Below are 12348 nucleotides of genomic sequence, written 5' to 3'. Positions count from 1 at the left end.
CAAAAACTATATTTTAAAAGGCTCGTCTGCTAAACTGAAGATTACTGTGATGACAATTATTCTCCTTACTGAGGTGATTTCACATTCTTTGGCTCTTATGTGATTCAGTGATAGGCTAAAGAGATGAGGGTTTTAAAGTCTCTTCAGTTAGGGGAGTTTCTAGAAATATCTGTTTAGCCACTTCCTGTTTGCCAGCTTCTGCACAGATATCAGACCAAGACACACTGTTCCACCAATAGAATCCTTACTTAGTACATACACTGTGCTTCCCACATTTGCACACCCAAGGACTGCATTTCTGTGTGCTCTTAAATGCCTGTCTTTATTGCTACTCTTCATATCGCAGTCCTCCATCAGATAACTGATCTAAATATTTCCTTCCTAGAAATATTAGCTTGTAATTAACTGTATTAGTTTGCACATTGTTCACATTAGCTCATCTTCCTTAAAATTCTGTTAACACTGGAAAATCTACCCTTACTACGTATCCCTTGACAATTTCTGTCTGTCACGTAAATATTAGCTAATAAATTTTGAAACTAATAAATGCTTTTTACTTATTCACACTTCCAAATAGAAAATGCTGCTGGGTCTTTTTTCCAATTGAAAACGTAAAGTTTCTACTAAGAGACAAACAGTAAAATGGTCAGACACTGAAATGTAACAAAATAGAAGCATAATTATGCCATATACTTGGCTTAATTGTTGATGTTTTTTGATAAGTGGAGTTAAGAGAGATCTACAAGGGGAAATATAATTTTGCTTGAGGTATTCTACTCCATTACAGAATAGTCCCATTATTTCTAAAGTAACATCTCCAGATCAATTTGCAGCAATTTTGAAAAAGGAGAAAACTTCTACCTATTTCTGTGTAATCTACACAGGCAGAGAAACAAGCAAAACTATCTGCTATATTCAGCTCTGTTTATTGCAGAGAAAATGTTATTACCATACAACACAAGTTTGCCTTAGTATAAAATATCAGGAAATCAGAATCTATTTGTCTAGTGAGGAGTCGCACTCTAATAAACTTTTTCTTCTTCAGTATCTGGAGGAATATTTTATTAGGGTACCCCAAGCTAAGTGTAATTGCCACTAGTAGGAAAAATACTTCCCACAAAGAGGATCACACACCCCCCAAGAAACAGAAAAGTCAAGGAAATGTTGTCATTGACTGCACTTTTTTCCCCTATCTTTTTTCCTTTTATTATTTTTCTTTGTTTTTATTGTTTATTTATTTATTTATTTTGTTGGCTTATATACAACTAATGCATTATCTAGTAGTTTTAATCTACCAGCTTACCAGAAATGATGACAGATTTGCGGGAAATCAAACACCCAGTATTCATCAGGCTGATCTGCTTAGATTAAAATAATGGCTGGCTATAGCATCCTGATAGGTCTCGTGGGAAGGAATTATTCTGATGTCTGATATAGTTACATGTTTAAGGTAGTGTTGAAATCCATACATAAGCAGCTTCTAAGTTTTCTTTAAAACTCTAATGAGCTTTAAAGCTGACAGTTAAACTCAGTAGTCAGGGGAACTTCCATAATATTTAACACACTGACAAGATTTTTTTTGCAAGCACACCACATAAAATGCCCTATTTTTAAATGCTCTGATCTGCTTCATTTTTCTTTAGATAACTTTTCCTGTTTCAAACTTCCAAGCATTTGAATTCTCTTCACACACACATTTTTACACATTCTGAGATATTAGATGTTTCACCATTGGAATGCGTAACAAATCACTTCTCTTCACAAAGTATAGTAAGAGAGTTACGCAAAGCTGAATTGCTGCAACTTCAAGATGAGCAAGAGGGAATATCCAGGGAACCACAGGTCTGTCAGCCTCACTTCAGTCTCCAAGGTGATTGTAGAGGAAACACTCCTAGAAGCCATTTCCAAGCATTTGCAGGACACAAAGGTGACTGGGAACAGCAAGTGCAGTGTGACTTTAACAAGGACAAACCTTTGATGAGAAGATGGGCTCAGCAGAGAAGAACTTTGCATGCTGTTTACCTTGATTTAGGAAGACATTCAACATAGGCTACAAGAGCACTGTGGGAGATGAATTTGTGAAATATGGAGTGGACCATAAGGTGGGTGTGCAGTTGGATGGGATATTGGGTATGTGTGGTGATCAGAAGTACAAAGTCCAACAGAACTGTTTGGTTTTAAGGGTGGTCATCACAGACCCATAAAGAGGCCCGAATAGTTCATTTCCTCACTAATAACCGAGCCATTGCACGCTTGGCAAGTTCTTGCATTATACCTATTTTAAGCAGGGGTGTGTGTGTCAATAGTCTGGCTGATTAGAGGAGTCTTTGCTTTCATTGTATTCTTTCTTATTTGAAAGACATTTTAACATAAAAACCATTAAAAACAAGAAGACCAATGAAATTCTAAAAAGCTAGGGCATTACAGAGTGAAAACTGACCAAGAAGATTTCACTTAGTCTTCTTACACACCTATGCTATAACATAGACTTTATTTTTAGGGACAGGCACTTAGTCTGCATTCCTCATGTAGACTTGAGACTTCTAGAGTCTGATGGCTGGAAAGATCCTGAACATGGTGAAGTGATCCATAAACATGACAGTAGCTGCGGTTTAAATGCGCGATACTAAGTGTTCTCAAAATATCCAGTTTTGGGTGTTTCACTCTGGGCTTTCATAGATACATAGATACATTTTACTTTGGCAAACCTGTTTCATTTTCCCACCTGTATGATGGAGCTAATACTTCCCAATATGCCCATGCCAAATGCCACAAAGAAAAAATAATCTGAAAAGCACATTAAAATAATTAATTTCCATGTTGAGTTATGGAATTAATACAGGCATTTGGAGCACTTAAAAAGATCTAGTATTCATCCTGAAATGTTAGATAATACCTAGCTTCATTGAGCGTGATCCCCATTTATCCATTAGAGAGATTGCCCTAGGTGATTGAAAACAGTGATTAAAGTCTGTAAACAAGATCCAGTAAGGAATGCAAGCCTGTAAGTCCTAAACAGATGATCCTGAAAACTACCCACACAGTACCTGCATAGGCAGGAACATGTAATTTTACTTTGTTCCCCTATGTAATGTTTCCATTTGGTTCTGGGTATGCCCAAGTCTGGGAGCAGTCTGGAAGTAGCTGAGTGGCTAAACATTTATTTCATGTGTACACACTGTTGGATGAACAAGACATTTCTGCAGCAGTCCCTAGACAGTATGGGACTATGTAGCAAATATCACAAGTCTATGCTCTCTAGGACTAAAGACAACACAGGTTTTCTCTCAAAAAGTGATGGTGTCATTGTTAATCTTTCATATGTCAGCACAGCAGCAGTAGATCGAATGAGAAGAATCAAGAAAGTTCTCAGTTTTCAAAAACCTAAGGGTTTGTGGTTAGACTGTTCCACTGCAAAGTAGGATGTGAATCTCTGTCTGCAGAGGCTAGGAGGTCCTGTCTCTTGTCTCGCGTGTGAATACTTTAAGTTTGGAATTACCAGTGAAAGAAAGCTACTGTCACTTAGCTTTGCTACGTAGACAGTAAGCAGAGGCTGCACAGAAGAGTGTGAAGGATGTCTCATTTGAAGGGCCTGATAAGGCTCAGGCATGATCAAAGCTACTGTGCTAACTGCTCTGCAGACTCAGGGCTGAGGTTCTTACAGGGATAACAAAAACTGGACCTTTGGGATGAAACAAACTTATCTATACATAACTGTGAAGCAATAGGAGAACTACCTTTAAATGAGCAAGTGAAGTGCAGTTGCTTAGTTCAGCAGTGTGCTCCTGCCAGTTAGCCCTCCTGCACAACTGGATTCATTGCAGCAGTATGCAACCCACTGCACAGCCTCAGTATTTCCTCACAGCACTGCCTTATGCTCCTTAAATTCATTAGCCTCTTTGACTTTGTTTGACTACTAGTATATATATCAGTGGTTTACCAACTGTATACCAACAGTACAGATATGTTCTTCACTACCAGTGTAAATTCAAAGGACCTAGAGATTTTGCAGAAAGCTTTGAGAGCCCGAAGTGTGGATCTCAGCAAAGGTGGTCCCTGAGGGAACCTTAAGCCACATCACTGCTTATCACTGCTCTGTTGTGACTTCACGTTCCTGATGCTTCTCTTCTCCTGAACATTCCTAGATTCAGGACATCTCTGTTTCCAAGTGTGAAACCTTGGAGAATATTGTCCTAGGGGAAAATCAATTGCTTTTCCCTTATCCTCACCTTTATTAACACACTGAGAACCTTTAGAACTTGAAACTTGAATGTTACTTTACAGAGGCTGTGTTCATGATTTTTGTGATCTTTGAATTATTATTGTCAATTGGTGGTTAGCTGTTTAGCACCCACCACAAAGAATCCTGATTACAAGGGGAATAGCTTTGCCACGCCAATAAGGTAGTGTAACTACTGCCAAAATTAATCAATTTTAAAAACATGTACAACAGCTTTTTATTTTCCACATTAGCAATAATTAAAATAAATAAATAAGTTAAAAAGCCAACAATGTTTTGTAGGAAGGAAGGAAAAGGAAGAAAGGAAACCTGTAGGCCATATCTTTCTTCACACAGAGACAACAGTTTGGTTTAGAGCACTGCACTCTCTGGGCCTTCTTTGTTTCAGTAAAGTGAATCTTGAGGAAAAGTAATACATCCTGTCTATGTTCAACTAATGAAATTAGGCTTTTTTTTTTTTTTTTTTTTTTTTTAAGAGAGAGAAAAATAGCAAGATGAAAATCAAAACGATGCTTCCACTACTGAAACTCAATCAGTGGTAATTTATAGAAAAAAAAGAATATTCTGGTCAAACTTGTATGAAGAAATTAACAGCACACATGCATTCATTATTTGGGCTTTCTCTTGAAATTCTAATTGTACCTTGTGATCTTACTTTACCAGGACCACAGTACATTTCTGGTGTCTTTCTACTGCCCCTCCTTTGCCTTAGGAAGTTCCTGTATTATTGTGTATCATTATTTTGTTCCTGTGAGTCCTTGGAAGCCTATGAATAATATTGTCTTCCCTGTGCTAGGAAAGAGAGCGTGTTTTTGTCCACATGTAAGCAGCCACTGAGCTTCACAGAGTTATGACAGACAGGTAATGATTCCAGTTGAATCTGAAACTACAAATAGCTGAAAATTTCCTGCAAAACTCTACTAACAGCAGTAATTTAAAATATCTGTTAATGACTTTTTGGAGACACACTTGCAATCTCTGATATTTGAATCAGCTGATAAAATTACAGACTGTCCTTAGTTAGCATATTCCCAATTAAATCCTCCAAACCTTAATTACCATGGAAACTAGTTATCCTTAAGGCACTATGGATTGCTGAAATATTCTTCTTGACAAAAATGGCAGTGAGGCCATAAAAAATGGGTCTGTGTGTAATGAGAACTTTGATCTTTCATTGACTTTTGTGTTTGAAGTCAAGCTGGACAGGCTCTGAGCAGATGTCCCTGTGCGTGACAGAGGGTTGGATTATGGGATCTTTAAGATCCCTTCCAAGTCAAACCATCCTATGGCTCTTTGAAAACATCCTGTTTCAAGTAGATGCACGCAATAAACAAACTCATTCATCAGGGGGCTGGAGCACCTCCCCTATGAGGACAGGCTGAGGGAGTTGGGCTTGTTCAGCCTAGAGAAGAGAAGGTTGCGGGGTGACCTCATTGCAGCTTTCAATACCTGAAGGGAACCTACACCCAGGAGGGGAGTAAACTCTTGGAAAGGGCTGACAATAGCAGGACTAGAGGAAATGGATCCAAGTTGAAGGAGGGAAGATTTAGGTTGGATGTTAGGGGGAAGTTCTTTACTAGGAGAGTGGTTAGGCCCTGGAACAGGCTGCCCAGGGAGGTTGTGGATGCTCCATCCTTGGAGGTGTTCAAGACCAGGTTGGATGGGGCCCTGGGCAACCTGATCTAGTAAAGGTGTATGTTTGGTGGCCCTGCCAGGCAGGGGGCTTGGAACTACATGATCCTTAAGGTCCCTTCCAACCTGGGTCATTCTGTGATTCCGTGATTCATTCCAGCTTTGCAAGCGGATGCCTGTAAGTGAAACATGTGCATATCATTCACGTAAACCCATCACCGGGTCATGTTTGTTGAAAGCTTTCCACTTTCATTTTGTTGATCCCGATTGTGAGTTACTCAGTGGCAATAATTTATCTCACCTCCTATCTTACTGCAAGGTTGCTTTATTGCAGAGCAGCTACAGAGAGAAAAGCGGAGGAAGCTGGGCTTGTTCAGCCTGAAGAAGGCTCTAGGGAAACCTCATTGCAATCTTCCAATACTTATAGGGAGTTAGATCAGGTATTAGGAAGAAATAATTTACTAAGAGGGCAGTGAGGCAGTAGCACAGCTGCAGAGAGAAGCTGTGGGTGCCCCATCTCAGGGCCAGGCCGCACAGGGTGCCGGGCAGCCGGACCTGGTGGGTACCAACTCTTCCAATTGCAGGCGGTAGGAACCGAACCCACCCTATGACCACCCCGAACCCCACCCGCCCGCACCGAGCCCATCCGCTCCAACACTACGGTCCTTCCGGCGGAGCATGCGCTGAGTGCACTTCCTGGTCAGCGGGCCGAGGCGTAGTGCAGCATGGCGGGGGGAGATGCGGTGTCAGGCCCGGGGACGGGAGCGGCGGGGCAGGATGTGGAGCCGGCGGCCCCGGAGCGCGTCCTCTTCCCACCGACCTTCAGCGTGTCCGAGATCAAGAACAAGCAGCGGCGGCACTTCATGTTCCTTCGCTGGAAGCAGCAGCAGAGGAAGGTGGGCGCGGGTCGGTGCGGAGGGCGAGCGGGCGGCTCCGGGCTCCGGGCTGACGGCTGTTCTGTGCCTTTCAGGAGAAGCTGGCGCTAAAGAAGAAGCGGAGGAAGGAACGAGAAGCCCTAGGGGATAAGGTGAGTACGCTTATTGTATTGTAAGGTATTGTATTGTATTGTATTGTAAGGTACACTTATTGCCTCCTCTTCCTAAACTACTGCAAAAGCATATTGATGGTAGAAGAAAGCTGTGATTTCCTGCGTTTTAATTTTACAATAGTAGCGTGAGTAATGTTTGTCATTCAGTTGTGGGTGTCAAGGATAGAGTGTTCCTTGTTGCACGTAGAGCTTTTGGTAGCACGGTCTCATGGTAGTTTTTGCAATACACTTTATAATGATGTGAGTGTGTTACATTAATAACATTACCTTTGTTTTAGGCACCTCCAAAAGCCGTTCCAAAGACTATTGAAAATCAGAGAATCTATGATGAAACAACTGTAGATCCTAATGATGAAGAGGTAACTGTTTAATTTTTGCATATGTTGTTAACCATCTTTGTTATGTTTGGTTTTTCTCCAAAGAAGAACCTTAAAATATAGGTATAATAGATATAGATGAAATCCATTGTTCTGGACTCTTCTGTTAAGATGTTAATGGTTTACTTTTTGTGTGCTGGATTCATCAGCACAAGGTGTCCTTTTAAGTTACAGTTGTTGATAGCAAAGCCAGTCAGTTTTTTTTAGTCCAGACCCTTTAGAATGCAGAAACCACGTGTCTTGTAGGACAGAGCTCATGAAATGGGCTTTTTCCTGTTAAATTTAATTTCATCAAATTAGATCAGATTTGCACAACTGTTATTCATTTATTTAATGCATGGTAGATTGATAAGGCTAATTTTCTTCTAGGTTGCTTTCGATATAGCAAACGATGAATTTGCACCATATTTCAACAGACAAACAGTTCCAAAGATTCTTATTACAACATCAGACAGACCTCGTGGGGTGCGTATGCCATGCTTGGATTGTTCTGAGCAATGTGTTGTACAGTACCAAGGTTTTCCTGTGTTTGATTAATTACACTTCTAGTATAGGAAAGTCTGTAAAAAGCGTAACTTCCTTGTATGCTCTCAGTAGAGATAAAGGAAACTTGATGAGCAGGAGATACTTTGTGCTAAACTGTTATGTCCTGTGTCCTTTGGATTCTAGCACCATTCAGGATGGGCTTAATCTAACTAACTGGGGACATAACATTTCTAATCTCCAAGTTTAATATGATGCACAAGTCCATGATGACTATGTACAATCTCATGTAGGAAAAACTAGAAAACTGAAAATAATATTTCCTTGTGGTTTTTTTCCTGCTGTTTATAATTTAGTGTCTGTTGGGAAGTTTTATGCGTATACAGTCTGCTAGCTGCTTTAGCACTGTTTATTTCATTAAAAAGCTCAAGTTTATGTTCTTGTATGTGATGGTGTGCATTACCTAACTTGGAAGGTTTCTGATACTTTGTGAAAATCACTAGAAAGTGATTTTAAGAATAAGAAACCATATACCTCTAACAGGTTCTCTGGAAACTCAGGTGTATGAGTAGTATACGAGGCAATATTTCTGTTCAAATACTAGCAACTCCTTGTAAAACAAGGTCCTTAAAACATAATGAGTCTAGGGATTATGCTTTTGTAACTTTCCCATTTTACTATGGAAAGAAAATAATCCATTCCAAAAAAGTTGTCCCTAGCGTGCTGTAGTTATTGCCAGTAAATTATTTTCCAGCAACTGAATGAAACAAAATGAATGAATGAAGCCTGTTGATGGCTTATTAATTCCTGTATCTCTGTTCACATCGAGGAGAGCAGTCAGAATGAGCAATCCTCTGTCCTATTTTGTGTTTAAATTTCTCACTGTATTTACCACATTGTGATTTAACTCATCTGCTTTACAGAGAACAGTGAGATTCTGTGAACAGTTGTCTACTGTTATCCCTAACTCACATGTCTACTATCGCAGAGGATTGGCTTTGAAAAGAATTATTCCACAGTGTATTGCAAGAGACTTCACAGATCTAATCGTCATTAATGAAGATCGCAAAATACCAAGTATCCTTTGTGTACACGCTAAAATAAATGCAGTATTAGCTCTGGGCTATGGGGAATATCTTTTTTCTTCAATGTGTCTTTAGAATCTCCTTTATTCTGGATTTTTTCTGCACTGTGCAGCTTATAGGATAATTATAAAGATCACTGTGCCAGCTGAAGTATCTGATGATTTATGGCACTTGAAATTATAAACGAAATGATGGTGGGTTATTTGTGGGCTTTTTTTGTTGGTTTTGTTTCAGTAAGCTTAGCTTCCCTTCCTCAACAGAAAGTTTATTTTAGTTTTGCTGACCTGATAAGTACTGAAAAGGTAACAATATAAAAGGTTAGGTATTGAAACAAGCCTTAATGCACCTGTCAGAACACTGGCTAACTAGTTTCTGAATGTATTTTGGAAGACATAATTAAACCTTGTAAATTAGGCATAGGTAATGGTTATAGTGTTCTCATGCCATGCTGCATTTAACAGAACATGCTTCTCCATAAATTACATCTCAAATTTTACAAACTTTTTTTTTTTTTAACTCTGTGAACAGATGGGCTTGTTTTAAGTCATCTTCCTGATGGTCCAACTGCTCATTTTAGAATGAGCAGCGTTCGTCTGCGTAAAGAAATAAAGGTGAGACTCCAACAAAAACTTAGTAAAACAAAACCCACAGAAGTGTGCTCTGGTTTATCAATAACTACGTTCAGTTTACCTGAGCTGTCCAGGCTGGTTGTGCTTTTCTGAGGTTCGTCTGATCGTGTACAGATGATTTTTCTCAACTTGCAGGAGACTGAAGACCATAACAGTCTACTTCCATAAGTGGTGTTTTTCAAGTTTCATAGTTATCACTGAATTTGCCTGCCAAGTATTTTTGTAGCCATATCATCTAACATTAATACAGGATGTGTATACCCAGTGCATAGTACATATGCAACAGGGTATGTAGAGTAATTGGTATACAAGATTTCAGTAAATGCAGTTCCTGGTCTTGAATAAAACTTAGTTTTTCTTATCTTACAGCCTTGTCCCCTGTTCTACAGTAAGTATTGCTTACTTAGCCCAGAGTAACTTGCAGTGTAATGGTTTCGGGTTTTTTTTCTTCCTTTTTTGAATTATGTAATTTTGAAACGAAACATCACCTGTTTTTAATAAAGGCTGTTCCATATATTCTTCCTTGCTATGTCTGGAGAGAGATTTTCAGCCTCCTGATTCTTTGCTGTAGTTGGTGCTGCCAGGAATGAAAATTAATGCAGCAGAGAGAAAATACAAAACTTTATTTGTACTTTTTCATTAAACGTGTATTGTTAAACCTAAGATCCTTACGTTATCACCTGTTTTACTTACTTACAAACTTACACATGCGTTTTTTCAGAAAACCAATTAGGCATGTTATCAGGCCCTGGTTTGTCTACACCGTGTTTTATTTCAATCTCATCTTTGATAGTACATTAAAATAATTTTGCACGCCATCTAATATTTGTATTCTTTCACTGCAGAGAAAGGGGAAAGAACCCACAGAACATGTACCTGAAGTAATCCTGAATAATTTTACAACGCGGCTGGGCCATTCTATTGGTCGCATGTTTGCTTCTCTCTTCCCACATGATCCTCAGTTCATTGGAAGACAAGTAGCTACGTTTCACAACCAGCGAGACTACATCTTTTTCAGATTCCACAGGTAATTTCTTCCCCAAACTCATGAATGAGAGATATTGTTCATGTAACTTAACAGCTAATCACTTTTTCCATTTCAAGGTATATATTCAAGAGTGAAAAGAAAGTGGGAATTCAAGAACTTGGGCCACGTTTTACACTAAAGTTGAGATCTCTTCAGAAGGGAACCTTTGATTCCAAATTTGGAGAATATGAATGGATTCATAAGGTATGTCTGAGTTATTCTAAGTCTGCTTGGGAACAGAGAATACATCTGACACGAAACGTAACCACACATCTCGACCTAGCAAAGCACTTTAAGTGCCGTTCTTTTAACAGAAATGCCTAAGTGAAACTCTGAGAGCTATTTTTTTGACAAATAAGTAAAGTAGAAGCCTTCTGCTATATACCAATGATGATGAGTGTCAGAATATCATGACTACTTATAGTGTGTAAGGCTTTGAACATGTACCAATATAAGCAAAACTGATAAATGCTCTTGGTTCTATCTATTATTGGAAGCCTAGCAAGCGTGAGTAAAAACATTTTGCAAGGTCAGGGTAAGAACCCTGGGTAAAAACAATAAGCTATTTTGTCAAATGTTGATTCTTACTTTCTATTCAGTATTAACACTGACTTCACCATGCCTTCAGGTGAAGTGCATGTTACTCTTGGTAACAGTTAATGACTTTGATAGTCACTTTGCCTATTAACTGCATGGTATTCAAGCTATATAAGAATTAAAAATCTAGTATTTATGACATAGGCCACAATGTGTACAATACTGTTTGTTGACACTGCCTGCTGTCTAAATACTTTTTTAAACAACTGATCTCCAAATTTCTCCCTTGTTTGTCTCAAAGTGCTGACTACAATAACGTAGTTGCTCTGTGGTGCATTTCACTGCATTACCATAAGCTTGAGTTGTCATCTTTGTATACCATTGAATGAATTTGCTGTTAATAACTTCTCTTAATTTCCAGCGTCGAGAAATGGACACAAGTAGAAGAAAATTTCACTTATAATGGACAGTTACTTGCCAATTGCTCACGACCAGAAATATGACAATATCTTTGAACTATGGATCATCTCAAATTCAGCTTGTGATAACAACACTGAACAGTATCTGGCTGCAGAAAGACAAAGCATGAGCTGTTCTTCTATGGTTGTAGCTAAATTCAATGTGACGGAGTGCAACCCTTACCAGTTTAGTAGGGAGACCTATGGTAATGTTAGAGAAGGCTGTGATTCAGTTATCAGTGAAGCTTTGTTATGACTGCTGCTGTACTGTAAATAACTTATGGTTTACTGAAGACAGCGTTAAAAATATTTTCAAAATAAAGTATTTTCACATATACAGCTTATTTTCTTCCCTGTTAAGCAGCTAAATGGAGTCATTCTGCATTCTAATCGGGTAAGAGAGAAATATTTTAAAACTCTAACAGTGTTAGTTTAAAAAAAAAAAACAAAAACACACCAGTCTCCTGCACAGAGAATATTCAGAAAGCTCTATACAGACTGGTATATATTTAGAAGAAATATTTACACAGAACAGTTAACTCATAAGGCCAGCTTCCAAGAAGTAAATGAAGCTCAGTAGAACAGGTGAGATCTCTGAACAGGATTTTCTCCATTAGAATCTTTATGCTTTTTTCAGTTGTGATAATGATAATTGAGTTGGTACTACCTGTGGAATGAACTTGTTTTGGCTTAAATTTGTGCATTTGATGGCTGCTATAAAGCTCAGTTTTCTTTTGGATTACTTTCTTTCCATTGCGTACCTAAGTTGTGCTTTTTAGTATTAAAATAAGGGGCTAAAAGTACACCAATGAATCAAATTGATCTTTAAGGA

The 12348-nt window shown here is 38.7% G+C and overlaps 1 protein-coding gene across 1 annotated transcript; it reads left to right on the top strand.

Moving 5' to 3' along the window:
• The first annotated feature begins 6582 nt into the window (after positions 1-6582).
• Positions 6583-11851, top strand: RPF1 (ribosome production factor 1 homolog). The gene is made up of 9 exons (XM_015870417.3): positions 6583-6768; positions 6843-6899; positions 7199-7279; positions 7667-7762; positions 8704-8857; positions 9394-9476; positions 10340-10521; positions 10599-10725; positions 11480-11851. Exons 1-9 carry the CDS (start codon positions 6598-6600, stop codon positions 11519-11521), a joined length of 993 nt encoding a protein of 330 aa, XP_015725903.1. The 5' UTR covers positions 6583-6597; the 3' UTR covers positions 11522-11851.
• The last annotated feature ends 497 nt before the right edge of the window (positions 11852-12348 follow it).

This window comes from Coturnix japonica, chromosome 11 (genome assembly GCF_054131305.1).
Source record: "Coturnix japonica strain WE chromosome 11, WE-NBRP24, whole genome shotgun sequence".
Lineage (NCBI taxonomy): Eukaryota > Metazoa > Chordata > Aves > Galliformes > Phasianidae > Coturnix > Coturnix japonica.
Note: the sequence above shows the minus strand (reverse complement) of the source record. Positions and strands in the feature narration are given on the sequence as shown.